At 39.2% G+C, this 21,817-nt stretch overlaps 1 protein-coding gene across 4 annotated transcripts in view; it reads left to right on the plus strand.

The window, feature by feature from the left end:
- Positions 1 to 21,817, plus strand: part of dyrk1b (dual-specificity tyrosine-(Y)-phosphorylation regulated kinase 1B) — a 70,659-nt gene that overhangs the window by 24,869 nt on the left and 23,973 nt on the right. The window contains exon 1 of one of the 4 annotated variants that reach the window (XM_028032327.1): positions 1,641 to 3,585. The exons of 2 other annotated variants lie outside the window; for them this stretch is intronic. In XM_028032327.1, the coding sequence (XP_027888128.1) occupies positions 3,483 to 3,585 (103 nt within the window). In that variant the 5' untranslated portion in view covers positions 1,641 to 3,482. Of the gene's footprint in view, positions 1 to 1,640; positions 3,586 to 9,477; positions 9,506 to 21,817 lie in introns of those variants that run through there. One more of the 4 variants, XM_028032331.1, reaches the window with a different exon arrangement.

Here is a 21,817-nt window from a genome sequence, read left to right on the forward strand (position 1 = left end):
ATCCAGTGACACAGGCTTAATCAAAAGCCTTAATGAAAGCAATAGTCACCAAGACTATTGTTTTCATAGTCTTAATGACTTTGAATTGGAGCTATCAATTCCAAAAATGAGAGCTCCAAAAAGCTATCATTTTTGGAATTTTACTTAAAATACAAATATATAGCTTTAAATACTGACCCACTGTTAACTGGTAGATTGGGGTGCTATGAAAACAATTCTTTCAATCTACTCAATTACATTACATTCAATCTATATAATAATTGAGAAGAGTTGAGTTCAAAAATAAAAGCAGTAAAAAAGCTTTAGCTGAGCTAAATGCATCTTTAGTGTCATGGGTTGAATTATTTTTCACAGTAGAGTATGATAAGAAATAAATTAACTTAATAAATTTGTTGATGAACAGCACATTCCTGAGAAAAGCAAGGCTGGTTCTCACTGTCAGGTATTTGTTTGAGCGCATACTGAGTTGCAGTTGAGGGTGAGTGTTCCTTTAAGGAGTTGTCAGCTGGTTTATGACACCGCTGAGCTGTTCCCAGGCAGCATTGTGCCTGATTTAGATGGAATGCTCGGATAGCAACAGTAACAACTAGCTTTGGCTGGTTGGCGAGGAGAAGTCAAACATCTGAGCTGTAGAGTCACTTAGGAGCATGTGCTTGAGGAAGCTTTTTTCCTTGCTCTCTCCCACTCGCTGGCTCAATCTCCAGCCCCACCCGCTCTGTCTCCACGTCCTTCTTTCCATTTCTACCTAACATCTTCAAACTATTTCCGCGTCGCTCCTGACTCGCGCCGTTAAAACAGACATGGAGAACTGAGCTAAGAGCTCCTCCCACAAACCTTGCCATTACCCAATTACAGTAAGGGATGGGACTGTTTGCAGCCAATTGGGCAGGAGTTGCCTTACCGCCGGGTAGCAACAGGGCCATGGGAGGATGCGTGGTGATTGAAGGTAGAGGCTGTATCTAACCGAGTACATGGAAGTTTAAAGTCCTTTGAAAAACTACACAAAGTGAAACGCTGTTGGTCACGTGGACGCAACAATTTATTTTGCTTGTCTGTTTTGGCTAGCATTGGTCCTTTTGAGAAGGATTAACATAAAGACGTCAGTCTCTGTAACATACATGTGTTTGCAAGAGGGGGGCGGAAGGTTCAGGTTACAGAAGCATTCATATACAGCGGGCAACAACGCATTTGCAATTCAAAACTTTTTAATGTGTCTATTTTAAACAAAGAGAAAACTCTCCAGGCTACAACAATACAGAATATTCAGACCAAATCATCGTTTGCAGACTCTAACCGAATACTGAGACGGTTTGATGATTGTTTAGAGTGTGAGGAAAGAGGTCATCTATGCAAGCTTGTATATAAAGTTCCAGTATATTTATCCCGCTGTTACTATAAATGGAGAGAACGGGAGAGGTTTGCTTGGAGCGGACTACTGCAGCCAGATGGGGCCAGACCTCCCCTTAGCTTCGGTGTCCATGTCGCTTCATTTCCTCCGATTAGCATTAGTATTCAGTTTTGTGTGATCATTTTGTTAATATCGTTACTTTTTCTTTGGTGTCTGTGCTCCTCGATGTGACATGAGTGTTCAGTGAAGCTGCTTCATGTAGCGGCGCTCCGACCCCTGCTGCGGCCAGTGGTTCAGTCCTTTAGCAGGGTGGGGGAGCCGGATGGCAGAGGAGCGCAGATTCCGACTACAGCGGAGCAGGGTATGGGAAACGGGCGAGAAGCATGACTCCAAATCGCCCCTGTGATGGTTTCCACCTCGAGGGAATAAACTAACCGCCTCCGGTTCGGAGAAATACAGACATGTGCGGGCACTGAGTGCGAGGAAGACCGCGGGTTTTGACAGGAGGAGGCCCATGAAGAGGCTCTCTGACGCGCTGGACAGAAAGCTCAGGAAGTCCGGATTTGGTTTCTTTTGTCCCCCTTAAGGCAGCTCTGACATTTCTTTGTGAATTTACATGCGCGTGATTACCTCAAATCGTGAGTTTCTTGTGGATTTGTGTGATCTTTTTTCTTCTTCTTCTTTTTTTTTTTTCTTTTTTTTTTTTTTTTTGGTGAACTGAAAGTAGCGGCGCAGCGGAACATTATGGCACAAACCAGTATTCTGGAATTCAACTTTTGACTCCCGATCTCTGGTCGGCTCATCTATCCAGGAACAGGAGTACTGTGTGCGACACGTCTTTCGTGGGGATCGTGAACTTTTCGACCTTTCTCTGTATCAGCAACAAGTTGCATCGGTTTGCTTTGTTTATGCAACCGTCGTTCACAGCAACCTTCTGTGCAGTTTTGGAGACTACATTATTTCTGGGTTTTGGCGCAGAGTTTGAATGTGTGAATGAGATCTGAGTGAACTGACACACACGCACACACACACCCACACGGAGCTCTGTTGAAGCGGGATTTGTGGAAGCAGCACCGCAGGGCTGTTTGGGTCAGCGGATTAATCCAATCGGTAACAGCTCTGTCCAGTGACTAGTCTCCCAGAAAGTCCCAGTAATCAGAGCTATTTTTAGGGTAAGGGATGGGGTAAAAGCAGGCAGCAGGAAACCTGACTCCCCCTTACCCTTTTCTCTTCCAAACCTATTGCACTTGCTCGCTCAGCCCGTCTGGCAAAATGCAGGGCAAGCCTGGATAGCACTATCCGAACCTAAAGCAAGTCAATGTCTTAAAAGAAAAAAAACTGCAAATATTTATCCCAAATTTCTACCATTGGTCTGTTTTTCTGTGGAAACCTAGTGACCATGTAGCCTTGGTAATTTGAGAGTTCTAGGAAAGTTTTATTCTGTAGCCTAAGGCTTCACGGACACATAATGCCTCCTCTGGATTGAAACAAAAATAAAGTTAAAAAAGAACTATGCTGTGTGCTAACCTGGACTAAACGAACATATCAGAAGCAACTAAAGACTATGCCTTCATACCTTGTTTGCTCTAATTCTTAATCACGCTAGAATAGCAGAACTTTGTTTTCCTGACTACCTGATAGACACCAGCGATCTGGAAGCTCCAGCCTGCAGACAGAATGCATGAAACTGCCAACTCCACCACAAAAAGCTAAACCTATAAGCCAAATATTTTATTTCCCTATAGTTCCCAAATCCACAGAGAAACAATATATATGTAGAGTGAGAGATCTATATCTATAGTGTAAATCCACGTAAAGCAGAGATTACATCGTTTATATTTTTACTTCAGAGAGACAAGCTGCCTGTACACCTGTTGGTTGCCTTAGAAATAAGTCACAAGCAAACCGGGAGAGGAGAAAAACAAGCCAGAGAAGAAGGTGCCTTTGGACTGGTTGAACAGTTTCCCACCATTTCAAACTTGAGATGTTTAGTTGGATGTGAAGTGTTGAAGTGAACTCTGGGATTGGAAGACTGACTCTGCCCTCCAAGTCCTGCCTGCCTGTCTGTCTGTCTGTCAGAGCATTTCCACTGACAGTATTTCTCATCTGGATTGAACATTTGCCAATCTTTCCCATGGTTGTCACGTCATCATCAGTGGACGACAAGACTGTACCTTCATGCAGGATGGTCCAATCGGAGCCTTGGATCACCTCTACTCTGCTTCGTAAGAACAAAAGTTAGTACACACACAAGTAACACACACTGAGTGACTGACACCATGTTCATTCTGTGCCATCATGCCAGGGCTTCTTTGAATCCCGCCTTGTTACTGAGGAGCTGTTCTTTTTCTGAGCATAGGCTGGATAGAGTGAATGTGTGGCTGTCGTAGTGTGTGTGTGTAATGTGTGTCACTGAGGTGGCATCAGCAGGCCTTTAGTGTGTGTGTTTCGATATTGCAAGGAAGTTGACCCTTTAAGGTCAAACAAGTTAGCTTTGCACATTGTGCATCTTGATCAGGTATATCTGGATCTGTGTGTGTGTGTGTTTGGGAGGTCTACTAAGTAATGCAGTTAGTGAGCGGATGTGTGTGACTATGCTTCTTTGCTTGGTTACCTTTTAATTATTTGTGAATATTATAAATCTGCCACAAGAAATGTTCATATCAATGCAATTTAACCATCAGGAAGGACAAGTAGTTGATCAGGACCTGAGGTGGTGTAAACATGACATGGATGTCTGAATCTTCTCCATTTAAAGCATACTGTACAAACACACATCACACCAATAGCTTTTCTACTGAGCAGATTTGAATCTTGTAAATAATCAAAGAATCAGACTGTTTTAATGAGCCACAGAGAAAGACAATGTAAGGCTCGTTTGAAATGTTAACTTCAGTAAATATTCTTATAGAAGTGTCAACCAGGCTGTGTCACGTCTCACAAACATTAATGAGGCGCTGCCTAAACAGCATGCTGTGCTAATGATCACACCTTCAACAGGTGATGAGCTCTGCTCCTGACAATGGCTGTACAACCTTTAAGGTTTTACCAGGCTTTAGAAAAAGAAAGAACTTCAGCTCCCCTGCAGAAACATAAGCAGAACTGGGTCAAGTTTAATACTATCTTATAGAATAATGAAGAGCAATTTTTGTTTCTTTTTTTGGTTGTAAAAACTGTGAAGTAGGTCCAACATGTCTGGTCTGTCTTTAGCAGAAATCAATCCATTAACATTAACAGAGAATTCCATTAAGTGTGTGACACATTAAAGAGCAAAGGCAGCAGCTGCTGCAGCCCTGCCTGCTTCTGTGTAGAGATGAGACATTGTATCATCCTCCACTTCCTGTCTCATCTGAGCATTGAGTTGATCACTGGAGGATACTGACAACAACTTGCTGAGGATAACACTTGACAAGTCTGCTTGTTTTTAGAGCACTGAATGTGATGCAGAGTCGAACGCTGTTCGAAATCCTACAGGTTCTTCTGGTAGGACTCGCCCCTCTGATTCTGTAACCCTGCTGCATGATTGACCATGTGGAGTCTGTTTGAGAAGTGATGGTGACGGTGATGCAGCTCTGAAGTGGGAGGTGTTTAGTTGAAAGAGATGTCAGCGGTGTGCTTGTTTTTTCATGGTGTTGAAATAGTAGGGAAGTCTAAATATATATCAGTTATCAGCAATAACTATGTTAATATTGGATATCAATACCGGAACAAATGTTCCTACTGGTGCATCACGAGATATAATATAAAGCGGAATGGAGAGGATGGAGCCGTCTGCTTTCGCCTCACTAGCCAGGTTTCTCTAGTGAAAGAAGTTCACACATGGCTGGCTCTTCTTCAGTTTTCTCTCTGTGTGCAGAGATTAGTTTAGAGGCAGTTTTTTCATGGTTTTAGGTCAAACTCTAGGTTTAGAGATTTGACCTAAAATCTCTAAACCTGCTCCTCTGGTTGGGTTTCCAGCATAGATTAGCAAGGAGTCAAACCCAGGTAGGAACTGAAGCAGCTTTGTTCAACACTGAACCTGAAGTTCCGCCTGTAAGCTGCTGATCCTGCTCTGTAGCACTGGCTCCTGGTGTTCATGGCCATGATCTCACAGTAATGATGGACTTGTTCTTTGGTACTTCATGTTCACTGAAGCAGTTTTTCTTATGTTAATTTTCTTCTCTCTTTAGTTAAGGCCACATCTCCCTCCAGCATCTAACAGACAAACTGTTCAATTCAATTCAGTTTATTTATATATCACTAATTCACAACGTGCGATCTCAAGGCACTTTACAAAAATTTATTTCAATTCAATCACACATACATTCCAATTGATCCTAGTTACCTTTTGGCTGTTGAACTGGACTGCTCAAGGTTACTATTAAGCTAAGTTTCTATTAGCAGCTCAACAAACCTTTTTGATGAACATTACATTACCAAGACACATTAAAACAAACCTTTACCTGGGCTCTTTTACTATCTTCGTCTTTCTTTTCTCTCTCCCTGATGGATAAGTCTATTTTTGCGACATTGTTTTGCTAACTTATCTTCCACGGTGCTTTGGACTTTTGGATGCTCTGCACATTGTAGTTCATATTACCAGTGAAGCATTACATACCGCGGCCACCAGGGGGCCCTCCAAGAGCAATTTCTTTATTATTTCATTTTGTCCATATAACAAATGATTTCTACTTCTACATACAATAAATATATATTATTGTAAAAAAATTACAACTTAATAAAATTGTGTTCTTATAATGACATACAAATCATTACTAAAGAAAAATAAAATCAGCTCCACTGAGAGGGCCCCTTAGTGGCCCTGGGGCCCTAAGCGGCTGCTTGTGCCTTTTGCTGGCCCTGATCCTGAAACCCTTCTGGTGTCATAAAGCCCACATGCTGCTGTCTTCCATGTTGTTCTGACAGCCACTCATATGAGCATAATCAGTGCACAAAGCCAGGTGTGTGCACGTTGTCTGCTGTGTCTACAAGCGTTTATGATGAGGAAAGTTTGGATTTTCAGAAATCCTTTTAAAAATGGATCTATTGGTGTATTAGTGTATTATTGACAAATTTAGAAAGCGTGACTCGATTGTCTACTTTCAGTTCGGCCTCTTTTGCTAGAAACCACAGGAACAATGGATCCATTTATTATCTGGTTTGACTCCGTCACAATTTCAAATGAAGTATGTGCAGAAAAAAGGAATAATTGCAAGGAAGTGATAAACAGTGTCAAAAACAACATGAGCATCAGTTGTGTAGGGACAATAAACCCGGGTTATTATCAGCATGCATTAGGATGTTGATGTCTGGTTATAGAAGGTTAGAAGGTCTTATCATCAACACCTGCTGGAGCACATGTTTTAGTTTTTAAAATTGTATGTATGTAAAATATCTAAAGCAATGTTGAGAAAACACCCATGAATAGCAGTCAAGTTCAGATTATTATTTGAGCAGCCTAAAAGTTGTTTTTCTCTAAAGAAACACAGTAGATTGCATAGAGCCAATATATTTGACAAGTATATGAAAATTAACCATAGTATAACAAGGTAAATGTATGCACTTGTCCCCATCTACTCAGATTTACTTTATAGATTGCAATAAATGGAGTGTTTCTAAACTATTATTTTACAGATTTTATCTCTGGCCAAAATGATTGTAACTATTTTTTTTTCTAATATGAAGCTGTAGTTTGCCTGATATAATAGAAGCAACTCTTTGGTTCATTAAGAGTAAAACCAACACACCCGTCTGCCACATCCTTCCATTCTGGGTCCTTTTGTTTTTTCTTCAGCTGCAGGTTTTTGTTCTCCAGCTAGTTTTGTTTTCTGTTCATTAATAACATAAAACAATAATAGAACAATTGACTGTACCTAAAGCAGCATTCAAATCAGTAGAGTTCTGCTCTTAAACAGAGACTAAACAAAGGATCAAATGTCCCCTCAACGGCTGTTCGAACCAAAGTTTAAAAAAGTATTGCTATTTGATATTTTTTAAAGGTAAATTCTTTGTTTTATCTTATTTTTCTGATTTGCTTGTTTTTGCCCTTTGAGATCTAAAGATATAAAGGATATTATAAATAAAATGTATTATTATTTTTATTATTACATAGTAAACAGTTGCAAAAACCAGTAACAGGCATTATGTCAGTTCCATTGTTAAAATTGTCAATACACATTGACAACTGTAAACATTTTCTATTTCCAAGAGCTTTTCTGGTTAGAAGCATATGTTTACAAAGATTCAATATTTCTTCAGTTTGTCCAGCTACATGTTGATCAAAATGGCTTTCTGTCACATTGTCCAATTGCTTCTGAGTTTCCCTACTTAAAGACGTTTTTGATATACCATTGAATATTTTGATTTATTTGGTGAAGTGTGTCTGTGTGGAACTTTGATAAAATTCTGAGCAGATAGCACAGGTTGATTGTCAGAATATCTTAAGTTTTTGATGTGATCATTGTTTCAAATACAATCAACATTAGCAGATGTTTTTTTTTTTATCTTAGCTGATGTAGTTATGGAGTGGTTGTTTAACTGTTGCTGTGCTGAGGTACGGCAGATGACATCCAACCTCTTAGCTAGTGTTTGTTGGGGGAAGGGCGTTTCTTGCTGGAGGGTCAGTTCCTGGCATGATCTGACAGCCAGTTGGAAAAAACCCTTCAAACCCAATATTTGTTTGACTCCTTGAGATTCTCAAACGACATGTTTCTTCTTTGACCTGTGCCGCTTCACCACCACTCATTGACATGGCTTTGTTTAATGTTAGGTCATTAACAAATAAGACCTTTATGTTACATGACTTCTTCAAGTCATGTAACTTGAAGAAGTCATCATAGAATCTTGGCTTCAAGAAGGTTAGTTAATTCCATCCTCGGAGCTTCTTCTTTGTGCTTATTTTAACTAGATTGGTAAATCTAGTTACAGCATTAAGATCTAGTGTTCACTGTCAACACATTTCTGTAAATCCATATTCCAGTTTTGAGCTTCAATTACTTGAAATTCAACAAACTCCTTCATTGCTGTATGGAATGATTTATCGTCCTCCTCAGTTTAATAAGGACTTTATTTCAAAATTTTTGTGTTTTATCAGTATTACCTTGAATTTTGATCATATACAAATTTTTTGAAGATTTCAGTATACAAGTATGTTGCGATGACAAACCATTAGCAAAGAACTTTCTAGACGATTGATTCTTTTAATTTTATTCAGCCAGTGGTTGGCCCAACCCATGAAAAAGGCCATGCTCTGGACCTTCAATTATCTCATGTTTTTTGTTTAAATATCAATGGAATTTCTCAAACTTGTATTTTCAATCATCTACGTATTTTATATGCTATCATGATTCCAACCACTGTAGTTAAAAAAATGTACAAGATTCATAAATTGACTTCCAATCTTGACATCAATGTTATTACTACCCAATTTAATATTTAATATGCACAAACACTTTGAACTCCAGTTCCTCTAAAACCATGAAAAAAACCCTACAGATTTTCTGAGCCATGGTCCAGTGAAACTACATGTGAGGCTACAGCTGAGCTGAGCTGATGAAAAAGGGATAAGTTGCAGGTTTCTTTTTGACATTTTGAAAAATTATTTTCTTCATTATCAGAATACTGTCAAATCTAAAAAATCTTATTTTAATTTTTTTAAAGTGCTTTAAAAACATTGACATGTTTAGAGATGTTCTATAAGCTAACCTGAAGAATGCCCATTTAAAACATGCAGTGTTATTATTTATTTGTTATTAATGTTGTTTTCGCTTCATTCGTTGCCCTAACCGAAGGAAAATCGAGAACTGGTTCTGTTCAATTTGTTGGAATCGTTCATCTGCCTAAAGATTTCACACTCATCGATTCAAATTGCGTTAGACGTATTTGCGTGATGACGTATTGTACACGTTCCGTAGTTTGATTTAGAAATGATCGAAGATGGCGTCTCGGCGGAAGCGCTCCAAAGTGTTGTTACATTTCACAAAAAAGGACAATTCCAGGGCCAGTTGCAACATGTGCAGAGCTTTAATCACAATAAAAGTGATTAACATCCTCAAACAGAACGCACAGCATGCGACTGAATTGTACGAATGTAAAGTGTTTGTACGTTGCTTAGCAACATGAAGTGACTCGTGGAGGGGATATCTTCGAGCACAGCGTCTTCTACCATGAATGTCCCAGGTAACGTTAAACTCCTCCAGGTCCTGGTTATTGTATTAATGTTAGCACCACTCCGTGAATAATCTCCATCTCATTAACTTTTACAGTTCTATTCAATAAATTACAATATGGGTTCCGAGAGGATGTTTGTCCAATTAAAATCGCCCTTTGAAAATAAGCTTTGAGCACTAAACATATTTTTATTATACCCACATTTATTAGACACCGAGTATGCATACGCGGTCATAAAAATTTTTCTGCGCGGACATGTACAGACCTCCGCGGACTGAAGTGCGCCCGAGCAGGGCCGGCCCAAAGCAAAGCAAACTAAGCAGCCACTTAGGGCCCCACGGCCACTAAGGGGTCCCCTCAGTTTAGTTGATTTTTAGGTTTGTTTTTGTTTTGTTTTGTAATAATTTCTATGTCATTATAATATCAAAAACAAACAATTTCACTATGGAGTGATTTGTTTTTACAATAATATATATTTCATAATGTATGTAGAAATCATTATTTTAAGAATAAAACTAAAATATTTAAATTGCTCTTGGGGGCCCCCTGGTGGCCGCGGTAGGTACCGCTCGCTTCTCCGGTAACGAGCTGCTCTGCGATGTGCAGAGCATCCAAATGTTCAAAGCTCTGGTCAGAAGTTAAGTAAGCAAAACAATGTCTCAATAAAGGACTTATCCTCCAGGGAGGGAGAAAAGAAAGAGGAAGAATAAAAAAAAGCCAAGATAAAGGTTTGTTTTAATGTGCCTTGGTAATGTAATGTAAAAGATTTGTAAACTGCTAGCGTGATAGCGACCTGGAACGGTCCAGTTCAACAACCAAACATTTATGCTAGGGTCTTTGTGTTTGTGTGAAACAGAGTTTAAACTTTAAGTGAGTTGATTCTCATGGTTGGGTCTGGATGTTTCTGAGGTATTTTTGGCTTCAAAACGCAGCGTTAACGTTTAATAACAATAATTAAAACTTCTCAATGTTTGACATTGTCTAGCAAAATGTTTTTACGCCAGGCTACATAGCTGCTACACCGATAAGCTACTCAGTGCTGTAGTTGGGGATATTTTGTTTGTTGCTGATCATTTATGTGGCTAAAACAAACATTATTTTTACATCAACTTCTAAGTTATGTGAAACTTCTGTTAAAATCATTTGAAGGCTCAGAATCAGTTCGGTACCGGTACCGGTCCACATTCTCAGGGGAGAAAGACTCACCTGGTATAAATTACATTTTTAGCTATTGGAGTTACGCATAAGATACATTTATTTAATGAAAGAATGTCATGAATATGTGTGTATGTATTCCATGTTAAGTTGGGCTGCACTGATTGCAGTTTTCTGGCCGATCCCTGGTTGCTGATCTTTAAAAAGCCTGACCTGCTGATTTTGATTTTGACTGATAGGAATTTTTTGTCTGAAATGTTGCTAAATGTATCAAGAAAGTGACTGAGTTAGCAACAGTGAGGTGAATATTGTTAACTGCAAAAGTTCAGACCTGACCAGATGGGCCGGCCTGTCAGTCAAACCTCTCACTGCAGAGCAGAAGAGGACAGAGACAGATTTTTAAACCTTTGCTGACTAAGATAAGATTATATAGAAGATTGAAATAAGATTAGGGGATAAGATCAGTTTCACATGTCAGTATCGGCAGATCACGATCCCCCAAAATTAAGGAAATCAGCGCCCAGAAATTAGCTGGTCGATAAATCAGTTGGCCAATAAATATAGCCTATTATACATGTATATAATGTAAACAGCACTGTCAGAGATGCAATAACTTTATAGCAGGTGTGTGAATAATCTAATTATCTGACTGCTGATTGCAGCCAGTCCACATTGTTAGGAGAATTAGAGGGCCCCCCAAAAAAATTTCGCTTAGGGTCCCATAGAGATTTGGGCCGACCCTGCACCCGAGTATGTGGGGGCCTTAACTCAGTGAGAGTTGATAAGGCTTAAAATCAGTAATTAAGTCAGTTCAGTTCAATTTAAATTTAATTTCAAAAATACTTTTTTGATCCCAAAAGAAAATGAAATGTTGTCAGTCATTAATTAATGTTGACAATGGTGATGTGGACAGACTTCTACCCCTCTTTCTCCAGTTATTACTAATGGTCAAGTGTACGAGGTGCACAAATACAAGTTCCTGCACAGTGATGGACAACAAACTGACATTTAAATCCCCGGCTCTGGAAAGCTCACCAGAGGAAGAATTTCCTCCGGAAGTTGAGGAACTTAAATGATGATTGTATTTTTGTAAAAGTGTCTTACAGCTGTTTTATTGAATTTGTCCTCACTTTCTAATTTCTTTGGTTTACTCATCAAATTTTTATCAACATATTAATTGCCATAAACCATTTTTAGAGTTCATTGTACTGAAATTCAGATTCAAATTAAAAATACTTTATTAATCCCAAAGGGAAATTAAGTGTTGTAACTCATTAATTCTTCAAAGAGTTATTGTAGACAGTTATTGATAGGTTTATTTTGTCCTAACCTGCAAAGAATCAGCCAGAGACAGAGATTAGGTTTCTTTTCATTTCTTTTCTGCAGAATAGGAGAATTGAGAGCAGACGCGACGAATCGCTGTCAAACACTGTCTGGAATCAATTCTGCCAGATCTTTCTTTGCATTTCTCTTTATTGTATAGAAAAAGGAGGTTGGGCTTCTTCACACAGTCACACAGAGAATTGACCAACCGTCTTTACATTCTGGAACCCCCTATGGACATGCCCTTATAAGGGCATGTGGCTGACCACAACTAATCAGTTACATATGGAACTAATAACACATGAATGTTTAACGTTTTTAGCTTCCAAGCAAACATCCTAAACAAAGTTAATAATATACTACAAACGATTAATAAAGTACTACAAAAGAAAGAGAAGTTAAGTAAATATAAAAAGAAGAATAATATGAGAGTAATAATATGAAAGAATAATATGAAAACATAACTTGTAAAATAAACTCATAAGTAAATGAACAGGAGGATAATTTTTCTAACAGTTATGGCTGTTGGTAGGAAAGAGCTCCTGTAGCAGTCTGTGTTACAGTGAATCTGACAAAGCCTCTGACTGAAGATGCTCTTTACCCAAGACAGTCTAATGAAGGTGATGGTCAGGGTTGTCTATAACTGTCTTGATTTTATGAAGACTCTTTCTTTGCCTCATCATCTCCAGAGGTTCCACAGTCGTCCCCAGATCAGAACCAGAACAGAACCAGCCTTCTTAATCAGGTTAAGAATGAAAACAGGATTGTGTGGAAGTGAGTTCTTGTCTTTTTCTGGTCAGTTTGTTACCATCAAGTTTTTCTATACAGTCATTTAAGCAACAGATATGCTAACTGCCTCCCACTGAAAGATGACTAAAATACAACAGCAATATTGTTGCGCTTTAGTCTCACATGCCGCAGCATCTCGATATACTGTGTCTGTCTCTCTTTATTTGAATTGATAGGCTGAGATTTTGTCACAGATTCACATTGAATTGTATTTAAAGGTCAGTTTCTGTTTAGTTAAAACTCAGTGACCTTGAAGTGTCTGTTTACAAAGCCATTCCTGACAATATAATCTTTTTTTTTGCCCTGCAAGGGGTCTTTTGTGGGCTCTAGAGTCCCTTTTTCAAAGTAGGCTGACAGGAGAGGGGGGAAGACATGCGGTAAACGTCGTCGGGTCCGGGAGTCGAACCCGCGACAGCCGCGTCGAGGCTATGTTGCCTCTGAATGTGGGTCGCGCTAACCCCTCCGCCACCACGGCACGCCCACAATATGATCATTTTACAATGTGAAGGATTGATTTGTGCTGCTGATCTACCAAAACCAAGAAATGGTGATCAGGTTTTCCTCATTGCAGCACCAGTTGGACATTCAGTTATCAATAGTCTCTTGTCCTCTGGGGTTGTTCCTGTCAATAATATTTAGCCTCAAGTTAAGAAACCATATCTCAGTCCTGATACTTTTTAAAGATACACACCTATTTCCAAACTTCCTTTTGTCTCAAAAACTCTTGAAAAAACATAGTTAATAAATAACTAATGATATTTTTAGAAGGATGTAGTATTTTAGAGATGTATAGCTTTATGTAGCACCTAATCTGCCCTTCTAGTAGTTTTTAACAATGTGTTTTAGCAGCTGATTCAGGTGTTCTCATTGCGCTTCTACTGTAGATTGAATTCCTGCCTTTGACCCAGTGGTTCAGTGCCTTACAGTAGCTCTAACTTATCTGGCCCAGCAAACGTTTTCTGTCAAACTCTACTTTCATGTCCTCTCCTGTCTCTCTTCAATGTGGGGGTCCCACTGGACTTAGTTTTAGGCCCCCTACTTTTCTCCCTCTACTTGCTTCTCCTAGATTCTGCCTTAAGGAAACATAGGGTTTTCATTTACCTGTACATTTCAGGATCTATTTTCTTTATTAGCTTTTAAGTCTCTTAATGGTTTGCCTCCTTTATCTCTCTGAACTGCTACAGCTACATATATCCCCCTGCTCCCTTAGGTCTGCCAACCAGCAGCTCCTTAATCTACCTAAATCCAAGCAGAAACTACAAGAGACCAGATTTTAGCTGCAGCTGCCCCAAATTGGTGGAATGACCTGCTCCACCCTGTCAGCCAGGCTTCTTCTCTTTCTGGGTTTAAGAACATTCTTAAAACATATTTATTTGCTGAAGCCTTTTCCTGAGAGGTTATCTCTATCTAAACGATATTAAGTTATTTTAACTTGTCTGTGTTCAGCTTGTTCATTTTTTATTACTATTATCATTTGTATATGTACAGCCCTGTGTTAACCTCTGGTTATTTTAGAATGCTTTCTAAATAAAAGTGGTATGGTGGTCATCCATGCAGCACAATCAGTCCATTGCTGACCGAAGCTGAGGGTTTTAGATGCAGACACCTCAGCTTTATTTTCCTCTTTATAGATGAATAAACTAACCTGTGCTCTTTACTTGACAGGTTTTGTTTGTTCACCTTTAAAATCTGAAAACAGTTTTTGACTTTTGTTAATCTGGAGACCAAAAGTATGAGATGCTAGTTATACTTGACATGAGCAAAGTTACATGAACGGATAAAAATCTGTTCAAAATTGTTATTTAGTATAAAAGCTGACTGTTGATGAATGTCTTAATTTTGTGTGTGTGTGTGTGTGCTGTCTTCATAGGGGAAATTTGTCATTCAAGAATGATATTAAATTATAAAGCTATCTAAAATAGTCTGTTTTAGGCCAACCAACAAAATCAAGTCATAAGTAAAGTCAATCATCGGTTGATGGATCAATCAAGTTTATTTCTAAACTGCTTTGTTTAGAAAGTCAGTAAAGTACTTTACTCTTTACTTTTGATGTAAAGTGCTTTATATCAAAAAACACAAAAATAAAAAGGTATAAAAAATACAGTCAACAATTGAGAAACCAGTAAAAAAACAAGTGCCATCATCAAAATCATTGATACATGTCAAATATGTTGATCAGTGTTCCATTTAATATGGTTCAAAATCAACTATAAAAAACAGGTGAGTTTTTGGCCTTGATTTAAAGGAACTTGGTGTTTTGGCTGTTTTGCAGTTTGTCCCAGATTTGTGGTGCCTAGAAGTTTAGTCATTAAACCTTTTAACAAAATGTACCTATATATTGTATGTGTGGGATGTTGGCACGTGACATAAGTATGTAAGTTTAAATGATCATGGCAGATAAAATGAGACGACTTTGCTCATTTCTCTGTGTGCAGCGCTCACTCTGTGCAGGTGTGTTCTTTTCAGCTTGTTGGGGTTGGCGCTCTCCTGTGGGGGTGACCCCTCTGGATGGAAGATTCATGGTGTCTGTGTTTGTGAGTGTTTGTTCAATGTTTGTTTTACTGGGTGGGGTTGGCCGTGTAGGTGCTTGTGGTGTCATGGTGTTGAAATGAGAGCTTGCAGAGGTGTTGGGACTGTTTCATCCTAGGGCTGCTCTGATTGGCTGGCTCATTTGGACCATGTGGACTCTTTCTGGCCCTGTATCTGGATGAGGCCAGCGTCTGGGCCTGGGTTGTTCAGGCGGTGCCTGACCCTTGTACAGACTGGTTGCCCCTTTTGGGGGGACAATACCTGGACCCGATTAATTCAGTTTAGAGAATGCGTATCAATGTATGGCTGCATTTAATAACTTTAATTTTACTTTATTATGGTCATTATTAGTGAAATAGCAAGTAGTAGTTTTGGTTGAGTAATTAACTGTTTTTGCATTGATTTTTGTATTTTGTGGTGTACACAAAAGCAATGTTGGAAAATATTTGAGGAAGTTCTAAACTTTTGGTCTTTGTCTTGAAAGAACTGGTCTTGACTTTATCCCTGCTGAGCTGTGACTTATGGGCCAAATAATTAAATCAACTGGTTTTCTAAAAAGCACCATAGATGGTTCCCACATGACACCACGCCTCCTACATCTGGGTACTCTGTCGGCAAATTGATAGTACAGAATCATCTTTCTACTTCATTGATCCCACGTAAGAGAACCGCAGTGGTTGGACATTGAATATGTCCTGAATTAAAGGGTTTAAAAACAAAAGTGATAAAAGATGGTGGTTTAGCTTGTGAACGTCTACAGAGCCAATCAGCTGTAGAGTGGAGATCCGAAAAATTCATCCCATAAAGCCTGAGCGACCAAAACAAACAGCCTGTGTGGCACTTATTACAAACCCAACGGTCAAAAACAGAAAATCTTGCTCTCTCCTAGTGCCACATATATTAAATCTCCATGTTTGTCCCTTCCATCCAGCAGACAGATGCACAGTGCAGCGGCTCTCATCATGCAGGCCCGGTCCAAGATTGTTTGTGGCCTTGAGCAGAATTTGAGTTAGGGCCCCCCCTTCCTGCTAAGAACATCAGCTTCACTAACGGGGTTTTAGTATAGTTGTCCTTTTATTCTTAAAGTTCCAAGCCGTTCCGCTGAAACCAACAGGAAAATTCAACTGCGTAAGAACTGTTCGACTGAAGGGGCCAGTGGTGAGATAGCTTCAGGCAAAATAATGCCAAACTAAAAGAACTGTACAAAAAAGTCCAAATTTGCACAGAAAAAGGTAAATCAGATAGAAACCTAAATAACGCATTTAGACAGTTTATCAGCAAAAAAAGTTAATAGGAGGGTGAGTTTCATTTTAAAATCTTATAGTTTATCCCTCTTTAAACCATTAAATCACATTTAACCACATTGTCATTCTCATTAAACAAATGTTATTCTACATCTATGGTTTGTGTCAAAATGTTAGAATTTATGTGAGACCTTGAAGGTCTGGGGCCCTTCAGCAGCAGATAAGTTTATTTATGCCCTGGGTTGACTCTAAATGTGATCAGCATTACAGAATGTCTTAAGATCCACTGGCTGATTACTTTATTGGAATTTAACAGAAGTGCAAAAGAAATTTTTTAAATTTAAATTGTATTTTTGTCTGTTTTTAAGACTATAATTGTGTTTAAGTATATTGTCAACAAGATCCTTCCAGTAACACATAAATAAACTTCCTGTCAACGTAACAATTTTTAATACAACAACATGGTGGACTGCCCTGGCGCCCTGACCACCAGGCTTAGTAAGTTTTCTGGGGGAAACCCTGGAGTTTATTAGCAGTGAGAAGGTTTCTAAAAATAACCAAACTGTGGCACTGTCTGCCAGTCAATAGTGTATTGAACCAGTTGCTGTAAAAAATGTACTTTGTAGGTAAACCCTCAGACTTATATGACAGATCCATTTGCACAAAGTATGAAATGAAACTATAAAATGAACATGTTTAAATATACATTTCTGCTTGATGCAACACCTGCACTTGAACAGAAAAATTGCTGCTGTACTTCAGCACATTCAAAGGCTTCTTATGTGGCCATATTTACAATCACAACATTTTGATAAACAGAACTTGCCAAAGTGTACATTCTAAATCCATCAAACATAGCAGGTAGAGAAGAAGGCAGTAGACGGTACACTTACAATGCACAAAATAGGAAGAGTCTTTCAGGACACGGATCAAGTTTATGCACTTAAAATGCAAAAACTCATACAGAATTTAGTTCTCCTGTACATGCTTCACAAGAAAGACTACTTTGACCATAAATGTTGTGATTTGGTGTTTTAGATGACAGACTGGATTAATTCATAAAAAGTCTGATTAGTTTATTATGTAGCTTGTTGCACACTTATGTGTATGTCAAGCCTGCTTGGAGTGAAAAGCCTATCATGTGTTTCAGAGGACATGGCTGGTATGAACTTGTCTTTGATTAGTTAAATGGGACAGAGCACTGCAGCTCCCCCTGTGTTGAGGAGTGAAAGCTTGCAGAGCTTGTGTTAACCGGTGGTCTCCCATCCAAGCACTAATCAGACCTGAGCTGGGAGTCTTCTGTTGGTTGGTAATCACTTGGAAGGTTGTGTGTGACTAAAAAAGTTTCATGTTCGATTCACATTTGTCTGATGTCATCTAAATGATGTCTGACTGAACTTAAGCCTCCAGGAAGGTGTACTCTATGAATTTTGGCTTGGCTTGATGACTAAGTTAAGGAAAATGTTATCTGATGTCTTACATGATTTTTTTTTTAAAAGAATGAAACATATTCCCCAATAAAAGATGTTTCTCAGCAAAACACAGGGTAAGAATCCCTCTCTAACCACGAGAGGGCCTTCAGTGATGATGATAGGCTCTGCATCCTGATTGGCCATATTGTTGCTTCCACATGCCAACTTTAGCAGCAGCTACCTGCTTCACCTTTGCTGTTCCAGTAAAGGAACCTAATGAGACAACTTTACAAAATAATGACAAATAATTCAAAATTATTGTAAACCCTAATAATTTATAGAATAATTTTTCTTCTTTTCTCTCCCCTTCACAGAACCTTTTATACCAATGTGGTTCCTACTTCAGGATCTCAGACTGCTGTCTATGGGGACATTTTATTGCCATAAGTCGAGAGCACACATTTTCTGTTTGAAAGCAGGATTTCATGTATTTGTTCTCAAAACTTGTAAGGCTTATATTCAAAGTTTCACTCTTTTTCACATATTCTCTGTGTTCTCTCAAACCTTTCTCCAACCAGAGACTCATTTTGCCAAAATGCACCACAGAGCAACACAGGAAATCATTCCTGCCTGTAGACATTAGACTTTACAATGTCCAAGTCTGAGTAACTTAAATCTAATTTTCTCTGCACTCTTTTATAGATTATTTATAGATTTAAATATTTGCATGTGCATGCTTATTTATTTATTTACTTATTTATTTATGTATTTGTGCTATTAATATTTAAGACCCTGGATGTACTAGCTTGCCAACTAATAAGCGATTACTTTTTATATACTTTTTACCATCTTACTTTTCTCCAAAACAATATGACTAAGTGAATGTCCCCCCCTAGCATATGGTTACAAATTTGGAGGCCAGAAACGGGTGAACAACAATCGAGCTTTGCAGTCAGACGTTTTGAAAACAAACCGCCAGCAGAAAAAAGTTCTGCCTACCTTTTTAGTTTTGCACACACTGAAAAGCTCCATTTTTGGTCACCATGATCTGGGATCTTCCTTGAGGAGGGGTCCTGGTCTTAGGATCCCGAAAACCGGCTCGGACTAGCTCCCAAGTTGTTGAAGTTCATTCATTTTTGTCTCTGTGCTCCCCCAGCTCTGTCAGACTGGAGCCATTGTTTCAGGATCTGACCAGAACCCCTCAGTGTAAATTACCTTGAGAAATAATGAGATTTGATTATATATAAAAACAGGCTTTAATGCCAAAAAATGATGAAATGTTACAAGCCATACATGTCATACAAATGGAACAGAACCAGAATTACATTCACCGTCCAGCGCCGGGCGTCACTTAGCTCACCTTATGGATGGAACCAAGTGAGGCGAGTTTAGCTTTTTATTCTTCTCTGCAATCTGTGCCCTCCCTAAAGGGTTGTCTAATCACTTTCAGTCTGTTTATATATGACTAGTGGCAGTCACACACAAACATGGTTATGTAAGCTGCAGCGTGTGCGTGTAAGCAGATAAAAGAGGCTACAAGACAGAATCCATAACACAGATACAGAAGCATAAATAATCCACAGTTTATCAGCAAAAAAAAAGTTGATTTGGGGGTTGGTTTTACTTTAAGTTTACCACGGAGCAGAAAGCTGACATTGTTTCTCTCTGTATCAGTAGGCAGCGCAGAAAAGCAGGTGCTATCATATGGGTTCTACTACAATGGATAGTAGCCACTCAGGCACACATACTAGAAGAAACCAAACACACCCATTATAACACTTTCATTCTACTGGCTGAGACGGTTGCCAGTGGACTACAGAAAAGAATTCATAAGTTAGTGCTAGTGGAGATTTGATCTGAGCAGAGAGAAGATCTGAGCGTGAGGAGAAAGGTTTGAGAGAAAACAGATAGAAGTTTTGAGTACAAGCATTACAAGTTTTAAGAACAAAGATATGAAATCCTGCTGTCAGACTGAAAATGTTTCCTCTCGACCTGTGGCAGTAAAAATCCCCCATACTGTTCCAGTTGTAGACACCTCTGAACATATAGATAGGCCTCTCTAAAATCTTTTGAGTTTGTTTCCACTTTTATTTAGTTTGTCCTGAAAGAATTCCTCTTCGTTCGACCCAAAGAGAAACAAGATGAGAATGGGAACTTTCTAATGTCCAGCCATCCTGCTTCTATTAGCTGTGCGTGGATTTCCCACAGCAAACTGTGGGAAATTAATTTATGTTTAACTCAAAGTTAAACATAAATTAATTCTGACCACAACATGAAACTACTGTTACATGGCTGCATATCTGAGCAGAGCATCAACATTGCTGCTTTGGGTGTGGAAGGCCCTTTAGTGTTGTGTTGGCAGCACACGGTTGGTTCCTCTGGTACAGGAAGCCGATCTGTCAGGAAGCTGTTTAATGGAAGGAACCCTGTTGTCCTCTTTTGTCCAACTGGACTTTTGTTTTGTTTTGTTTTTTTTATTAAGAATGTTGTTCATGTAGAGAGACTGCTAGAGATTAAGTTAGTTCATGTGCACAGCTGATCACATTTCTTGGTAACACAACATAAATGTTACTAAAACCAGGTGCATCACTCATTTTTACTTCACTATAACAAAGTCATTTCCTCTTCTGGTCCCGCCTGTTTTCATGCTCTCTAGACGTTTGTAGTCCGTTTCAATGTATGAACAACTTTCTCTACCAAGGCATAATTCACATCATCCTGTGGTTCTTCACTATTAGATGATGTGTGGTTGTGTTTCCAGTGTAGATCCCTCTTCAGCCCACACCTTGTCACCATCCACAGGACCTGACTTCAAAAGGCATCTAGACAAGTTATTGGCTTAGAACAGACACATACTGGTTCCATCTTAAACTGGTATTTCTTACTGTCTTCATTGAAAACATGTTTCAGCGAACAGAGACTTCCTCTGACTTTTTTAGAACCCCAAACTCTGAACCCCAAAATTATTCAGCTTTTAATTTAGACAAGTCTTTTTATGTTTCTTACGTTGCATTATCATCTCACCTTTGAATGGATGCACCATATTACTTCAATGTTGTGTTATCTACTGGTTTGAATCTGCATGCAACTGAAATCTCCTCCTTCACCTCAACATTGATCTCTGCAGGTGGAAATAAAGCCAGCCATCAGTTTTTAGGAGCCTTTCTTTCTGCCTTTATGCAAATGTCTTGCTGTACTGCTTGGAGTGATTGTTCAGTGTTGCTCTCTATTATGTCTCATCACTGTGCAATAACACAAAGCTAATGGACTGATAAGAGTAGATGTCCTATAGAGCAACATGCTTTTATATATACCCAAAACTTGGACAAGGGTCTGGGCAGAAGACAGAGTGGAGGCAGCTGAGAATGGGAGGAAAAGGCGAGCTGGATCACAGTAGGAGAAAAAGAGGTAGAGATTGGGAAGGATGGGGGAGGAGAGGGTGGCGGGTAGTACGAGTTGAGTTGCTAGGGTATGTCAGACTGTTGCTGAGAGCCAGGCCTGCTATTGGAAGCCACTTGCTTAGCAGGAGAGAAGCAAAAAAGAGAGAGAAGTAGCTAATGAGTATTGTGGCCTGGTTGCTGAGACAGCACCGGGTTTATTTATAGAGTGATGGCTAGTCAGTCCTTAGATACCAACAACGAATGAGCTGTCAGAGAAGGAGGTGCCTTTAACCAATGGCAGCGCAGGAAGAGGCATGCCAGATTGAGGAAGTTCTGTGAATGTGCCTCAGTCTCTTAAAGAGACAGTCCAGATTTCTCAGTACTAGGCAGATATTCTCCCTCTCTCTCTTTCTCACTTGCTCACTCTCTCCAGTGGAGTCATATCTGCAAACAGAGGCCGAAGTACCACAGCTGTCACAAAACAAGATG

This window comes from Xiphophorus couchianus, chromosome 11 (genome assembly GCF_001444195.1).
Source record: "Xiphophorus couchianus chromosome 11, X_couchianus-1.0, whole genome shotgun sequence".
In the NCBI taxonomy this organism is placed as follows: Eukaryota; Metazoa; Chordata; class Actinopteri; order Cyprinodontiformes; family Poeciliidae; genus Xiphophorus; species Xiphophorus couchianus.